The 17,500-nt window shown below is 36.2% G+C and overlaps 1 protein-coding gene across 4 annotated transcripts in view; it reads left to right on the forward strand.

The window, feature by feature from the left end:
• Positions 1 to 17,500, forward strand: part of LOC135217135 (cadherin-23-like) — a 127,967-nt gene that overhangs the window by 31,656 nt on the left and 78,811 nt on the right. For all 4 annotated transcript variants that reach the window (XM_064252842.1, XM_064252843.1, XM_064252845.1 and 1 more), the window contains exons 5-13: positions 1,739 to 1,901; positions 5,065 to 5,237; positions 5,710 to 5,907; positions 9,451 to 9,589; positions 11,521 to 11,648; positions 13,382 to 13,509; positions 13,777 to 13,899; positions 14,836 to 14,984; positions 15,925 to 16,085. In XM_064252842.1, the coding sequence (XP_064108912.1) occupies positions 1,739 to 1,901; positions 5,065 to 5,237; positions 5,710 to 5,907; positions 9,451 to 9,589; positions 11,521 to 11,648; positions 13,382 to 13,509; positions 13,777 to 13,899; positions 14,836 to 14,984; positions 15,925 to 16,085 (1,362 nt within the window). The remainder of the gene's footprint in view (positions 1 to 1,738; positions 1,902 to 5,064; positions 5,238 to 5,709; positions 5,908 to 9,450; positions 9,590 to 11,520; positions 11,649 to 13,381; positions 13,510 to 13,776; positions 13,900 to 14,835; positions 14,985 to 15,924; positions 16,086 to 17,500) is intronic.

Genomic DNA, 17,500 nt, shown 5'->3' on the forward strand with positions numbered 1-17,500 from the left:
AATCTTTAAAATTATATAGTCTAGAAAGGAGAAGAGAACGCTACATGATAAATCAGGCATGGAAACAGATAGGATGAATAGCCGAAAACATCATGGAGCTAAAAAATATCAGAAAGAGCAAGCAGAGGTAGATTAATAGTGCCCAAAACTATACCAGGACAAAACAAGGAAAGCACACAGAACATTAATCCACTACGCACCAGCATCGATAATGCAGCGTCTATTCAATGCGTTGCCAGCATCTGAAGAATATATCAGGAGTGAGCGTAGATGTGTTTAAGAATAAGCTCGACAAATATCTAAGCTCATGAACCCAGACCATCCAAGATTGGAAGATGCAAAATATACCGGAAGATGTGCTAGCAACTCTCTGGTAGACATTAGGGGTGCCTCACACTGAGGGACCTGGGGCAACCCTGAACAAGGATGTAAGGTTCCTCTCTCTCTCTCTCTCTCTCTCTCTCTCTCTCTCTCTCTCTCTATATATATATATATATATATATATATATATATATGTGTGTGTGTGTGTGTGTGTGTGTGTGTGTGTGTGTGTGTGTGTGTGTGAGTGTGTGTGTGTGTATGTATATAGCTTCCGCAAAGATCTCTTCTGAAGATGCAGCGGTCCTCTTATCCCCCCCAAAAAAGCAACTTTGCTTTTGAGCAAAATGAAGTCACATTGTGGTTTTTATATGGTTCATAAAAACTTCTTACTTAGATTTTGAATGTATTCTTTTTTGTATAAATACGTTACGACTGAAACTCCTTATCATTAAAAATGTAGCAGCGATATGATTAGTCACATTTGGGGTCTTGCCTGTCTCGCAGTGATTACCTTGCTGTGAACACGATCATGAAAAGTGTAAAGTTGCAGGCAAGTACTGATAGAATATTTATGAACGGTAAATTTATGACCTTTTTTGTGGACTTTGACACTTATGTAAGCGAGAATTTACATAATACAAAGTTATGAAATACATACAAGCTTTGTTACAAAATCAAAATGTATGTTTTTCGTGGCTGGCCGATGTAGATGGTAGCTTTTAATCAGGTGGATCTGAGCTGGAAGTTTAAGGAGGAAGAACCTTATCGTAATGTTTATATTGAATATATGTTTTCCGTGGGTGGCCGTTGTGGATGTTAGCTTTTAACCTGGTGGATGTTAGTAGGGAGGTTAAGAAGGCAGAACCTTATCGTAAATAGTTTTATAATAATATCCTGGTTTCTTGTTTACATATATTCCGAGAAACCCTACAAAATATAATCTCTGAGCACACTTTCAAATATGCTAATTACTGTAAAATATGCTAAACGGCAATGTAAGTTTTCTTTATATATCTTATTCGCATGGCAGTTCCTTAGTGTCAAAAAGTTTTAAAATAATCTTGTGGTGGTTTTCTAGTATGCAATATATATATATATATATATATAATATATATATATATATATATTAAGACGTATCCTATTTTTAACGGAATTTATTTACATATAGTTATATATAGACAATATTTAGCGTACTTGACACAGTACTCTTCTAAGATTATATTTGTAGGATTTCTCAGAAAGTTTATATATATATATATACTATATATATATATATATATATATATATATATATTCAGAGAAATCGTACAAATATAGTCTTAGAAAAGCACTATGTCAAGCATGCTAAATATTTTCTGTTATTATGCTGAACGGCAGTTTATAGAGGTAACGCTTTTCATCCTTTTATTATTCGCAGGTATTGGCTGTTGATCGCGCTATCAGCGGCCGAGTGAATACGGGCACGGCCAATATTCTCGTGAGGGTTCAGGATGTGGAGGATCAGCCTCCCCAGTTCATTCAAGCTCCTCCAGTCACTCGGATACCAGAGGATATTCCTGTTAATTCGGGAGTTCTTGAAGGTACCAATTGATGCTTTTCTTTCCTGGGTATTATTTAAATGCGTCTTGGGTATTAGTTAGTTCTTCTTTTCTTATGCACATGTTACGTAAATATATGTATATATATATATCTATATATATATATATATATATATATATATATATGTGTAATGATTATAATTTAATAGATATATTATATATATATATATATATATATACATATATATATGTATATGTATATATATATTATATATATATATATATATATATATATATATATATATATATATAGATATATATATATAGTGTGTGTGTGTGTGTGTGAATTTGCACGTGTATATATATGTATGCGTGTGTTTATATATATATATATATATATATATATATATATATATATATATATATATATATATATATGCGCACATACATACATACATACATAACGTTGAAATGCTTAGAATGGAGTTGTTCTTGATTCAACATTTTTTTGAGGATCACAATGTTAGTAACAGTGATTAATTTGCTTTTTTATTTATTTTTTCATTCATAAAACGTGTCTGTACGGATGGGAAGCACATTATTGAGATTGGGAAATATACCTAGTTCACAAAGTTATAAAATGAAAGTAATTAAAAAAAATCGGGCATAGCTTGATCTCAATATTCTGTCAACTATCCTTTCTTTATTCCTTATTATCTATGACAGGATTTTTCCGCACTATTTCTAATTGACGGCGCACGGCTTTAGATGTATTGCACAGATACGACAGCAATTATTTCTAATAATACAATGTATCAGGAACCTGAAAAATTTCATTGAAATAAGAGGTCGGGGGAAAAACTGGTTTGAGTCATTGTGAATCTTGTCGAGACCCAGAATAATTAAGATCTAATCTCAGGCATTACATCATGACTCGTTCCGACAGATTTGGTGTGCAAGAAATACCTGGTTTCTTTATTGGCTCTTCAGTAATTTTCAGCTGTTTTTGAATCCTGTTCACAACTCATCCTCTTTGTATGAACGTATATTTAGGTATAGTAGATTCACATCAACCGTGCATTTGATGTCTAGGCTCGTCCCTTACGACGCTCCTGATTGGCTGTTGATAAGCCAGTCACAGGCCTGGAAACTCAGTCTCTCTCGAGAGCTCACATGGGCAGGATGTGTGTTCCACCTCTCCTGAGGTATACGTTTGAAAGACGTATCCTCTCGAGAGAGACTGAGTGTCTCCAGCCCTGTGATTGGCTTATCAACAGCCAGTCAGGAGCGTCGTAAGGGACGGGCCTGGACATCAAATGCACGGTTGATGTGAATCTACTATATTAATATTGATGAACCTTAATTATGGACGAATAATTGAAAGGATTCTGAATAAATTCAAATATATTTCACACAGAAACAAGGCTTCCGAGTCCATATTGGCTTCCAGCTTGCGAATCTGTTGAACACAGGAGATGGAATACATCTTCATTAAAGTAATTTTTGTCTAGGCAATCTTTGCTTCTTCTCCGGTGCGCAAAGGGACTATGACACTCTGACAAATACATGTATCTTCACGTCGTCGTGGAAAACGCCTCTTCTTTAAGATTAATTCAGTGATTTGGGATTTTTCCCTGAATGCTTACTCATAGAACTCTTATTTGAATTGCTGCTTTATAGTCATGAGTTTGAAATGACTTCATACGATGTTACTGCAAATCTGCCTGGCGTGAATGACTTTGCGAAAATACTGGGAATTAAGAGTGTGACACTGCTTAACTTTACATCTCTGCTAAGCTTCTGCAGTTTTTAATCATTTTGTTCGTTTTTTTTACTTATTTATATATTTAATAAAAAAACTACTGTTTATAAAAATTTATATATTTAATAAAAAAAACTACTGTTTATAAAAAGTATATTAGAAGAGAAGAGTTTTAGAGAGAACATTTTTGTTTAAACTAAATATGTTTTGATTGTTAGTTTTATTTGATAGTTTTCATTTTATTTGATGTTGAAATTAGCCATGATCGTGCGTCTGGCACTGCTATAGCTGCTAACACCACGTTACCCAATCATCAAACCTGCTCAATTGCAACCCTCTAGCCTCAATAGTTTGAGTTATATTTGATGTTGAAATTAGCCATGATCGTGCGTCTGGCACTGCTATAGCTGCTAACACCACGTTACCCAATCATCAAACCTGCTCAATTGCAACCCTCTAGCCTCAATAGTTTTCATTTTATTTGATGTTGAAATTAGCCATGATCGTGCGTCGGGCACTGCTATAGCTGCTAACACCACAGGCCACCACCGGGTCGTGGTGGAAATTTTTATGGGCTGCTGCAGAGAGTTTCATGGGCCGTGGCTGAGTTTCGTATAGCATATACGCTATACAAAAAACTCGATTGCGCCGAAGTTTTATTTTACTTGTTCCTTTTGTCCTTACCCGCATTGCAGGGTCCTAATGTGTTACCAGTGTGTTCTCGAGTCGACATCTATTTGAACTGGTTATTTGAACAGTGACCATCTTTCCTCGGAGATGAAAATACTCGGGAGGCCTTTGTGGACGTTAAGGTGTTCATGCACTTTCTGTTGTGAATGAATCTCCTGCTGCTTGAATATTTTCATATTTGCTTTTTCTTCAGATAATGTGACTTACATTTGGCCACTCTGACATTTGATGTGCATTTGAAATAGCGGCCTTAAACGAAACGTGGTTTTGTTCTCTGTGTACAAAGTAGCGTGGACACCGCGCTTAAATACTGTCTCATGATTGTGAATTTTTAGGAATGGGACTCAAATGGGAGAGGAAAAGGAATTACCTCCAAGGAATTACCTTCATTGATATGCTTATGGTTGATAATGAAACATCATTTAGAGTGAGCTGCAGTGCTGGAGTTACTATTCAATTAAAGTATTCCGCTGGGAACTGTGGAAATTCTTTAGGGGTTTGCGTTGGAACTGCGGATTTATCGATAACTAAGTACATGAGAAATACTCGCTCATGCTCGTAAGATCTACCTTGTGGTCTCACTGGCTTCCATATGAAATTTTTTGTTTGCAAGGTATTTGAGTATTTATGAAGCGTGTATGGACTGAGCGACTGTTTCATTGCAAGGTTTTCATCAACATACATTCTTTCCTTTTTACCAGGTTATTCGCATCCGTCAATCCGTCTCCCTGATTTTTCTCTTTCCCTTGACAGTGAAAGCAGTGGACGGGGATCGGGGCATCAATAACAGAATCACTTACTCTATACTGGACGGGGATCGAGGCCTCTTTGAACTGGATCGAGACTCTGGCGTGTTGTATGTGAAAAAGCCGTTGGACAGGGAGTCGCCTCTGTCCAACAATGGGGCTTTTATCATCAAAATTCAGGTATGGTATCCTCCAAGAGATTTGAGAGAGCTATTGATTGAATGAAGCTGCGAAATGGGTCAGATTTATTGAAATCCCAACAAGCTTTGAAGTGTGCAGTTTTGGCTTTGAGGTTTTTAGGTTCTTTGAAGCGTCCATTCGTGCCCTTAGCTGCAACTCTCTTTTACTGTATCTCCGTTCTTATTCTCTTTATTTTCCACTCTCTTCTAACAGTTGTTTCATGGTGCAACTGCCAGGTTTTCCTCCTGTTAAACATTTCAAACCCTCTTTCTCTCATTGTCCCTTGGGCTGAATGGCCTTATATGTCGCAGCGCTTGGCCTTTGGCCTAAATTTTATGCTCCAATTCCAAAGCTATTTCCACATCGTCAGTAAGAGGGTAGAAGTAGAGTATTTGTATAATAATATGACATCCCACTTGCTTTATCTATTTAAGTCGAATATACACAACAATGCCCTTTGGTTTTCCCGAAGGCCGAAGAGGACAGCACGGTAGTCGACCCTCCACCAAAAATGACGACCGAAGTCACAGTTCTTCTGGAGGACGTCAACGACGAGACACCTCTCTTCAAGGCGTCTCATTACGTCGCCGAGATTGCGGAAGGTTCTCAGTTCAACAGCCCTGTCAACCTCATAGGAGACGCCATTCCCGAAGTGTACGATCACGACCAGGTAAGACGTCGTCAAGTTTCTGTAGAACAGGTTAATGTGAGACATAAGTTTGTGACTGAAAAAGTTTCTAGCATAAAATCTGACTTTTTTTCTTGATCTTTGGGAACTGACTGAGGAAAAGACTTGACGGTCCATCTGGGGTTTGGGCAGGTTTTCAGTTTGCTGGTTTGTGAGATACTGATGAAAGAATCTTGGTATATGTTGGAAAATTGTCAAAATAATGCAATGAAAGGGTGCTTATATAACTTGCTTTGGAAACATTATAAGTGTATATACATACCTTCAAGTCATCAAGTCATTATTATATTTCAAAGAGCTTGACAATGGGACCTTAATCTCAGTATGCACTTTTGTCTGGATATTGTTATTTGGATGTAAGTCTAACAAATATTGCCAATATTTAATCTTCCCAAAGGGACATATCTTTGTATGGGATATGGATCAGGTGAGTTATCGTTTCAAATCTAAAATTGTAAAGCTTCTTCCTTTGTACTATAGTAAGTCAGTTTAAACTCATAAGTTGTAGTTATTTCACCTTTGCTAAGCTAAATAGAAATGCTTTTAAATTAGACATTGAATGATGTTTAATCCATAAACTTAAGTCAGATGTAAAATATTAATGAAAAATTAAAAATCTTTACCCTCAACAAAACTATATACTAATTATTGATTTTTTTTATTGGCTGCAAATTGATTATTCCCCCATGAATGGGAAAGAATTTTTATTAATATTTTAAGTGTATTACTGCTTTTTCTTGACGCTGCTGGACACTATTTAGATGAATATTACTTTTAATATGGATTACAAGTGATATGTACGTAGTGATGCTTTCTTTTTTGAATGGCGTAATTTATAGCATAAATCTAAATGATGTTGTGATGTCCTTAGTAAACGCTTTTGTTTTTAATCTTCCAAACTTTAGCTTTTAACGACAGCGTGCTGTTTTATGTAGTTAATAAGAATTTAGAGAGAAAAGATTCAACACAGGAATTACAAACACTGGCTTTTACTTATACCTAAACGACTGGTAGGTAGAGTGAGAGAATGAAATGTGATCTGTTTCATCAAACGATCAAGGGACCAGGCAGACAACAGTAAGTGAAATCTCCCCCGCCAGAGGAAGTTCACTTTAGAACCTTTCATGCTTTCCTTGACTTGATAAGTCAATGCTTGAAACAAATTAACCTGGGTAATTAGTGCTCTTTCCCTGGTCCTGTTTTCAGTACTGTTCGTCAGTATATTTGTTTTTCAGTCTGTTCTTTCTTGTTTATTATTTTCATTCTAGTGTTATCGTGAAGAGGAAGTGTATTTGTGTATATTGATGTTTGTGATATGTCTGTAGTTGTGGATTCATTGTGGTTTACTTGAGTTCTAAGTTTTACTATTACATTACAAATTTTAGTTTAATGTTAATGGGTTTGATGTCTGTGTCTTCTTCTGTTTAGTACGCAGTGCATATTCCAGTCTGTAACCTCCTCATCTTCGCTCCACACGGGACAGAAGTTAATGATGAGAGTTTCAGGATATATGGCAAGTGGTCTTTGCTTTTTTTTTCCGTTACGAGTCGGGTAAGCGAAATAAATATGGTAGTCAAGGATAACATTGGCATCTGACAAACACTGCAGAGTAGACGTGCATCGGAAAGGCTCTTCAGGAAACGCTTCTGAGTTCTGGCTAATAATGACTTCACTCTTCTACACGATGAAAAGTTTGGATGACCAAATCCTGTGTCATGAGAACCTATGATCACAGACGGGGGAATAACTTTGGGATCAATATATTTCACCATTCTCTACTCTTGACATCACTGCTGACAATGCATCCTTCCCCAAAAAGCGACCCAATCTTAGTTGCATCAGTGTGTCCTCATTATAGATAAAGCGTTATTATGTACGCATACTTGTTTAGATTAATTCCAATATGGTGCCTCAGTTTCAGATATACTACTGGTTATCCATGGTATCTGGATCAGGTGAATTCCTAATAACTTGTCCACATCAGGGCTTTGAAGTTGGCTTTAGAGAGGTGGAGAGGGAGATACTCAGTCCTGCTGTAGAACCCCTTCACAGAACTTTATCATGATTTCTAGGGGACCTATGAACACTTGAGACAAACTTCTTCAAGGAAATTATAATGTAAACTTTCTTTTAGCAGACTCACACACCTTGCAGGCAAGTGAGCAAGGATTTGTCACATTGTCTAAATACAGCTTCGTGCTCTACCTGAAGTAGTCAGTTAGGTATAAGTAAATATAAGAGGTTTTCCTTCTTTGAACGAAATTTCGTCTTTTTTTTTTTTTATTCGTTGTTGTGGATTTCTTCAAGAAGACATGTATGAAATTCCTTGGCTTTTGCTTAGTGAATGCATTTAAATTTTTCTTGAGTTTTGCACTTGATTAAAAAGCAGAACACGATAAACATTTAAAAACAGATGCATGTTTTTATTTGATATAAGGTATATTGCCGAACTATATATTTATCCATATAGGGTTTTCTTCGGTTTACTTAGGTAAAGCCTGTATACATTAAATATTAAGATATTTTCTCTCTCTCTCTCTCTCTCTCTCTCTCGTGTATGTGTGTGTTGGTTTCTTTATTGAACTTTCTTTCGAAAACAGAAACCAGGATCCCTGAATGTTTCAGGTCTTGTCTCACCCTTTGGCTTATATATTTGTGGATGTTTTTATTGGTATTTTTTGATATTATCGAGCAAGCTTCGTTTATTAAAACCTAATCTTAGAGCTTTCCCTGAGAGTTTTCTCTCGTATTCAGTTCCTTCATGGATTTCTTTCCGTGATTTATTTTGATATATTACAGACTTCACCAATTCTTTGTCTCCATGGAATTTTTCAATACAATGTGTTTTCATTTGTTTTCAAAGATTGTATATTTGGTTTTTAAAGAAATCTACATCTAAAGACATGTTCCAAACACGAATTTGGCCGATATTGTTTGGAATCCACTCTGGATTAATGGGATCCATATCGAAATTGGTGCTGTCTGGAGTGAACCATTCACGAAGGCCGCTACAATATAATGGATTTAACTCGGCTCCAAATGGTTACGAACTCTATACACTCACACACACACATATATACTGTATATATATATATATATATATATATATATATATATATATATATATATATATATATATATAACTCAGTTATATATTTGAACTCAAATTACCCCCAATAAATATACGACACAACTCAGTGATGGTGGCACTGACGATACAGTATCATTGACTGGAATTGCTTGCGTTTTATCACTCATTAAGGTAACTTGAATAAACAAAATCCAAGAATGCTCCAGGGAAGTCCTTTTCCTGGCATTCAGAATGATCTCCGACGCATCAATGTGTCCATATTGTGAGAACTCTTGCGATACTGACATTCAAATTTCAACCCCCTCCGACGGCTGAAGCAGATAATTGACTTCACACTACACATCTCAATTTGGAAAGAAAATGACATATAGTTATTCTTATGTGTGTAAACATATTCTCATTCCGAACCACTTTTTTTTTTTCATATTCCTCAGGGCAATAACGGCACCTTCAGAATGTTTTTGGAAGGCGATGGCGGCATGTTTGACATCACTCCGCCAGAGGGGGTGAACTTTGCGTCTTTTCTGATCAGGGTGAAGAACCCAGCTATTCTGGATTATGAAAAGGTGAAAGGTAAGAATCATCCATAACTTAAGAGGCAAATTTTTTTTTTTTTTTTTTTTGAATAAGAATTTTTTTTTTTTTTTTTTTTTTTTGGTTATTCAGTGAATAAGAAAACAAGCAAGTGACACATGTTAGGCACCGTACATAAGGAATTGCTATTCACAGTCAGTTTACTGGTATGTCAGAATTATACTTTAACTGATCGCTTTTGTTGTCAGGTTAGCAAGCCAAATAAATAAGGATGTGACTTTATATATCAATTTGTTTGGAAAAATTTTTATTGACTTTTTTGTTTTTAGTATTCCTTGTTACCATATCCACAGGCATGAACTGGAATGAAATATATAGTCTAATTACCAGTTAAATCGAATGCCATAGATTATTACCATTTCTTTCCCAGAAAGCTTCAAGGAAACTAGGAATATTTGCGGGACTGTTTTCCCTTCTGGAGTGAGCAAGAACTGTGCATTGTTTGTTACACCATTTGTGCTGTTTTTATACCCTAGATTTTATCGCGATTTTATTTTTACGAATTTCCTGAGGCAGTTCAGTATAGTTAAGGTCGCCTCATGTTTTCTTGTACTATGAAAGGGGGGGGCGGGTGGCGGGCGGGGAACTTCCAATATTATAAAATTATGAATCTTGGCATTTTTATTGATATATCGAGCTGTTAACATCCTTGACGAAGGCATAAATCAAGTCATAAAATCAGGAGTTAGCTGATGAGTGACTTTTTTCCATCCTTTGTAAATAAAAAAATATAAATAAAAACTATCAGAAAATACCCATATGAAGGAGAACTTAGGTGATGTTAACTTCGGCACTGTATTGATAGATTAAAACTGTACCATTGTTCGCTTAATCAGTAGCTACAATGAGACTTTGACAAAGTTATCTGTGGTTTAGTAAATTAGTGTATTCACTCTAGTGAGGAGAAATTACTTGCAAAGTAGTTCCAGCTTACTGGGAGAGAATTTTCATACTTAGAGCAAACCAGAAAGATATCGAATACTTAGAGCAAACCAGAAAGATATCGAGGTGAGATGGTACGTATACGTATCATCTGCTTGTTTTCAGACGCTGAGGAGCATTAGCTTAGTTAAACGTAGTCTCAGAGAATGAACATAAGTAGTTAGTTATTTGTGAGTTGGCTTTTAATATTGTTCCAAAAGTGTTCTTTCGGATAGCTTCAGTATCCGAAAGCATTCATCTTTTGAACTAGTGATGAACGGTGAATCTGTTGAGCGATTTGCTGTGGTATCAACATAGACACTACACTACTGTTTGGTCTGGAAGTGTAGCATTTAGAAATCGAACGAAATTTCGAATTCTAGTTCTTTGTCATTAAAATTACCACTCCTGTTTCACACCGTAATGTTTTGTACAGTTTTGGCGACAAAGAGTATTCTTATAAAGTGATTCCACAAGAATATACGAACTCACTGTTTTGTCCCAGAATATATTGAATTAGGCATTCTGAGAAAGAACATCGCTTCCAAAGTTTAAGGTATTTACAAAAAAAAGTGAGGTATTTATTAATTTTATATGAATATTTTTGCAACGATTGAATTAAATTCTAAACTAAATGAAACTGTAAGACTTCAACATGGTGATGCTTTGATATTTAACCCAAACGTAATGTGACATTTTGTGATAAACTGTAAAAGTGTAAAGAAATTTTTTCATAGTAGAAAAAGGTGGGTAAGACGAAGTGAAAGCGAAATTTTACTTATAGGTTATCTTCGAATTGATGGGGGTGTCCAGTTAGGAGAGTCAATTTTGTTCCACTTGTCTGGTTCAGGTTGTGTTTGATCAGCAAACCAGAGTAAATTCCTTTATAACCAGAATCACTTTTGATTTGTTCTGGTAGTCTTCAAAAGTTAACTAGATCAATTTTCAGCCTTATTGAGTTAATGTTCCCTCTTTGTTTTCCTTGACAGTGGTGAATTTCACCGTCGTGGCAAGGGAGACCGTGGCCGAAAACCCCAAATCTTCGTCTGCTCTCGTGACTGTCCACGTCAGAGACACGAACGACAACTTCCCGGTTTTTTCCGAGGACCAGTACGAGGTGAGTGCGGGAAACGGTCCTTACCTAATGGATTATATATTGCTTTCAGCGAACACAATCCAATGACGAGTGCTTCAGTGGTCTCATCACCATCCCTCACATTATAACAACATTGTAAGCCTCTTCATATATAGGTGGGGAATATATTAGGTGACACGATAAAAGCAGGGACGATAATGGGAACAAGATTGGCAAAATGGCAACTATCATGCCCACTTTTATAGTGAAAAGGTCACACACACTTCATACGTGATTATATATATATATATATATATATATATATATATATATATATATATATATATATATGTGTGTGTGTGTGTGTGTGTGTGTGTATATGTATGTATATGTATGTATTATAGAGAATATTTAAGAAAAATGTTTAAGAGAAAGAAAAAAGAATTTTAATAGAAAACAAGGAAAGCCGTTATCGAAATGCTAAATGCTTATACTGAATAGCTGGAATTTGTGTCAAGTAATGACGCAAACTATAGTTTTCACAGTGCTGAATCATCCCCACCACATGCATGTACCGTAACATAAAAGCATTTGCAGTTATGAAGAGAATTACAATTTAATTTTAGCATAAGCAGGTTTAGTACACAGAGAAAAAGTGTTTCTTCATATACAAGAATCTTTTCTCGTCGAGGGTGAGTGGGTATCAACAGAAAACGTAAGTGACAATGACCACCACCCAGATCAATTATTTAGAACAGAATGCTACCATGATGGTAGCGAATGGTCCTACCCAGGCATTGCTGCCCTAGGGAGCGGTTGTGGTTTAGGATTCAAATGCATTATATCTCAGGGGAGCGAAAGTTCCTAGTTGAGGATTGTAAATTCCTTGGAGAAGGAAGAAATGTCCCTTAATGGGAGAAAAACGTTTTTCTCTTGAAGCTGACTACAACTGCACGTCAGGTCAAGTTTGCTTGATGGGAACTGATACTTCAGTGTTAGTAAGCGGTAGGACCAGAACACTGCTGCCCCAGGACATGCCAGTGGTTTTGGGGTACAGATAGATGTGCCACAAGGCAGAGAAGTAATTAGTTAAAAGTTGTGGGCGACTTTAATTGGAAGTAATGCACCCTAAACTGAAGGTGAACCTCTTTTCGTAAAGTCCTGTAGGATGCTGGGAAAAGAAAATAATGATATTCTTGCAGTTCTGCGCTGATGTGAAAGTCGGCAAATGCATGGGGCCTGGGATTCAGCTACCACTGGAAATATTGAGTTCAAAATGACAAATGTGGAGGTTTTGAAAAGGGTCAGTTCTGACTATATGTAGTACGTACTCTCATATAAATAGTAGAACACTTTACTGGATTGCCTACTGTGGTGAGATGGATGTCATCTGAATGAACACTGTATGAGAAGTGCAGAAATTGGAGAGACAAGTTGGAAGACAACTTTTGCAGCAATGAAGAGTTCTATCTGTTACAGAAATCTAAAGTATGATTAGGAAGTTCTCAAGACTAATGCCAATGGAGAAAGGGGTCACAGAGGACTGTATTTTTGGTGAAGAGATGGACGAAGTACAAAGGAAAGAGATTATTATGATCATGTTTGATTTTTCTACCCTTATGTCAGTTCCATTGGTTACAGTTGTATTTACCATCATGCTGTTGAAGGATCAACACTAACATTGGCCTATACTGTAAGAAATGTTTTATGATACTTATGAAGATCTTAGAAATAGTGTTTAATGATATCTGATTTCCCCAATCTCTCTACTTTAGGTTTCAATCCCTGAAGATGCATCTGTTGGAGCGACCTTAACGTGGGTTCAGGCCAGAGACCCGGACAGTGGTAACTTCGGGACACAGGGGATCCGGTACACGGATCTCCGAGGTTCTTTAGCTAGCAAGTAAGTTGGAGTGATGTGCAGTTTCTCCTCTGATTCAGTGTCAAGATATTCTTTTATTTTTACATTTCACTTATTAGAATTCATGTTAACTGCTTGTTGTATTTCTCAACAGTGAAATAAACTCCTCTGTCTTACTGACCACGATATGCAAAGTGAAACAGAGCAGTTACTTCAAGTGAAATCTTGCATTGTCTTGGGTTTTGTTTATTAATATTATTATACGCAATCCTCCCAACTAAATGTTTGTATCTTATGTCCTTTTCCTAGACTTAATTTGAATCCAACGCTGGGCATCATAACACTCAAAGAGTCTGGTGCCCTGGATCGCGAGAGCGTTCCCGAACATTACTTGACAGTGGAAGCGAGAGATGATTTGGGCAGAGGCAATCGGTAAGTTTATAATCATCCTGAATGTCATTGTATTGTGAAATTTTAAAGTCATTTTGAAGTTCAAAAATAACTAATGGTGGCATATTATTATTGTTTGTGTGTAGTTCGAATTGCCCAGTGAATAAATAGAATCTCTAGTACTGTCGTTATAACCATAACTAGTTTTTTTTGTTAAAATTTCCAAGAAAATTCTGGGATGAGGCAACTAATGAAAAGCAGTAGTATTGAATTGACAGTTTTTTCCCGAAATTGGAGGCGACATGTAGATATTTTATTCTTTAGTATAATGCACATATTATAAACAGAGCCTTCAAGAACTGTGTATCATATTCTTGCATGTAAAAACAAAGTAAGTAGAAAAGAAATATGAAATTCGTAATGCTTCAGTTAATACGTAAATGAAGAATATACAATTCGAATGAGATATGGCCCTACTCAGCTGTTAGGTTTCTTTAAAATTAATGAAAACTTCCAATGGATAGATATACATATACCTATTCTCTTGCAGTTAAGCGATATAAAACTATACTCTGTTTTTTTCCATCTGTCCATCCGCCTGTGGTGTTTTCGCATGGTAACACCGCGTCCCGGGCTTTAAATAATTACGCTATGTGTAAGTTTTAGGTAAATAAAAGGATATCTGGGTGTACATTTGCAACTGAAAAGTGTTTTAATAAATAACTGTATGCTAATTACACCGTTAATATTTGAAATAGGATATTATTATCATTGTTGAATGTAACTATCTAAAGCCCGGGACGCAGTGTTACCATACGCAAACACCACAGGCGGATGGACAGATGGTAAAAAACAGAGTATAGCCATCGCTCGTCTCTCTTGAAAGACTGAGCAATTACTAGCTCATGTGAATTAATAAATGTCCACGATGTGCGTAATCTTACCCAAACTGAAAGGAGCATTTCCTGTTTTCCTCAGAAATACGGTCGTGGTGAAGGTTATCGTGGAAGACGTGAATGACCACCCACCGATCTTCCTGCAGAAGTACTACGAAGCTCGAATCTTGGAGAACTCCTATGCATTTCCAGAGCCCTTTTTCATTACAGCCAGAGACGATGACCTGAACGGTAAGCAAAGAAAACTGAAAAATCAAGTTTCAATATGAAGTCGCCGAAATGTTGCTTACAACATCATTCAGCTCTCCTTGAATTTAACAAACATATTTTTTTTTTTTGTCAGATCCTTAGTCTGTTTGCAAGTATAGTTTGTGAAAGATATTGGACGAATTTTGTCGCTTTTTTGTCTATGAATTGCTGTCTCTATGTTTATCTGTTCTGATCTTGAGAACAAGTCTGTATTTGGGTAATATTTCGTTAAGTTCAGTACCTCCATTACTATTTCTTCTTCATTCCATTAATCTCCTCCAGTACAGTTCTCTGATTTTGTTTGATGAAATTTTAGTTCAGCCTTTCATCTTTGTCAGCTTTTTGGGTGGGGATGAGATTACTGCAAATTTGTCTTGGTGAGATCTCATTGTTTATGTAAAATGCAAGTGACTTCGCCAAAGCAAATATGCAGTAAAGGTGATGAATATTTGTAAAATATTTAATGTTCATTGTCATTGTTCACAGAAATTTCCGTCATTCCAATTATGAAAGCTTTATGTAATACCTATCCTACCTATTTACGAATGGGGAGGTATTTCATTTGACTCCTCTCGGTAGTGATAAATAAAACAATTCGTGTGGTTAGCAATCTTTTCACTGTTCCCTTCAAAATAATCCTTCTTGTTAACAAAGAGTTCGAATGTTTATCCATAAGGCCACCATCCCACACATACACACACACACACCTCATTAGTCCGCGGAAGTCACTAGTGTTCAGATTTTGTGTTTCAGTGATGTCACTGAGGCCGAAACAGACTGAAATACTAACGTCGAGCATTTAGTCATTTCTGTACAATCTTTTTACATCACCTTCCGTTAATTTTGTTTGCTTGTATACTTTTCTAGACATACCATACCAAGTGATTCCACAGTTTTCAAAAAACTGTCATATTCTTTCCAGGTACGAATAACCATGAAGTCCGATATTCTATCCTGAGTGGTGACCCGAAAGAAAACTTCACGATCAACAATTTGTCGGGTGAACTCAAGCCTTCCGCTCCACTGGACTTCGAAGCCATTGACCAAGAGGGAGATATTCGTTTCTTCAATCTCACAGTCAAGGTTAGAATGGCATATTGTTTTTTATTTGTATTGATGTAGAAACTAATGCTACTTTCCATGATCATCTGATTATGTGTAACACTTTCAACTTTCACTAATTACCAACGCTTCCAGATTCTTTCACGGGTCTTTACACCTCTCTTCAATATCACCAATTAACGCTATATCTTTGGCAAGCATCGGCTGCTCGACTTTCCTTTCACAACATTTCTTGTATTCCACATCCATACAATGCATCTGCTACCTTGCTAACTTCTCTCATCACGCCATTGGTATGGGCCAATCACAAAAACATTCAGTTGACTATATTTATCCAATACGACGTGTCTTTTAAGACAAAATTTCGAAAAGAAACTATTATGAATTATGAATTGAACAGACCTACGGACAATGTTTGCAGAGAACATTTACTTCATTAATTACTCAACTTCAGTGGAAGGCCAAAGAGAATGTAGGGTTAATCCTTAACCCTTTATATTAGTTTGCAAGTTTTGTAAACGTCAGAAATTAGATCAGCTCTTTTTAGAATTCGGTATATACCTGTAAGGTAGTTTTCCCACTGACTTCAGATAAATGAAATTATAAAGCTTTGTTAGGGGAGAGTAGCAGATCAGACATAATTCGATTTGGTTTTCATATGAGAGGTTTATCGTGAGTTTTCAGGTACTGTTTATGTTTCACTGAAGCCTTCAGTTATAAACCAATATTTGTCAGCCATGATAATTAATAGCCATTGGATAAGATATACTGCGCTAATTTTCTACATGTATCTGTTATCACAGCATCTTTGTTTTTTTTTAGTTACACAAGTGCATGACTGGAAATGATAAGTTAACAGAAGGTTTACCATCATTAAAACAATATAAACGAAGGTTATATCAGATGATTTACATTAATTTTAGCAATAAACAGAAAGGACAAAAAAAGTAGCAACATGCTCAGTTTTAAATACACTTCATTATCTGCATGCCACATCCTGCACCTTCATATCTATCAGTTTTATCGTAAGCCTTCTAAATGTTCATGAATTCTATAAATAGGTTAAAGTTTTCCCTTTCCTCTCCTTTTGTCTCGCATGTTTAGTCCAAAGAAAATCGTCGCCTACATAGAATTTTCCTTCTCCAGACCGACAGAGCTCTTCTTTTATTAAGGAAGAGCTCACTCTTTCTCTGATCTCAGAAGGTTTCACTCTCTTGAAATAAGCCTATCAACTAAAATTTCACTCTCATGACCGTAATGAAGCACATCACCCATAATTTCACAGGGTTTTCCATTCCTGGATATTTTACTGCCTTCCTTACATTCTCAGGCGTCCCTTCAGCAATCATTACCATTCACGTTAACCCCCTTCAACGGTGTATGCCAAACACACTTTATATCTCCTTAAAGTTCAAGAGAAGATATTATTACATTTT

This window comes from Macrobrachium nipponense, chromosome 7, assembly GCF_015104395.2.
Source record: "Macrobrachium nipponense isolate FS-2020 chromosome 7, ASM1510439v2, whole genome shotgun sequence".
In the NCBI taxonomy this organism is placed as follows: domain Eukaryota; kingdom Metazoa; phylum Arthropoda; class Malacostraca; order Decapoda; family Palaemonidae; genus Macrobrachium; species Macrobrachium nipponense.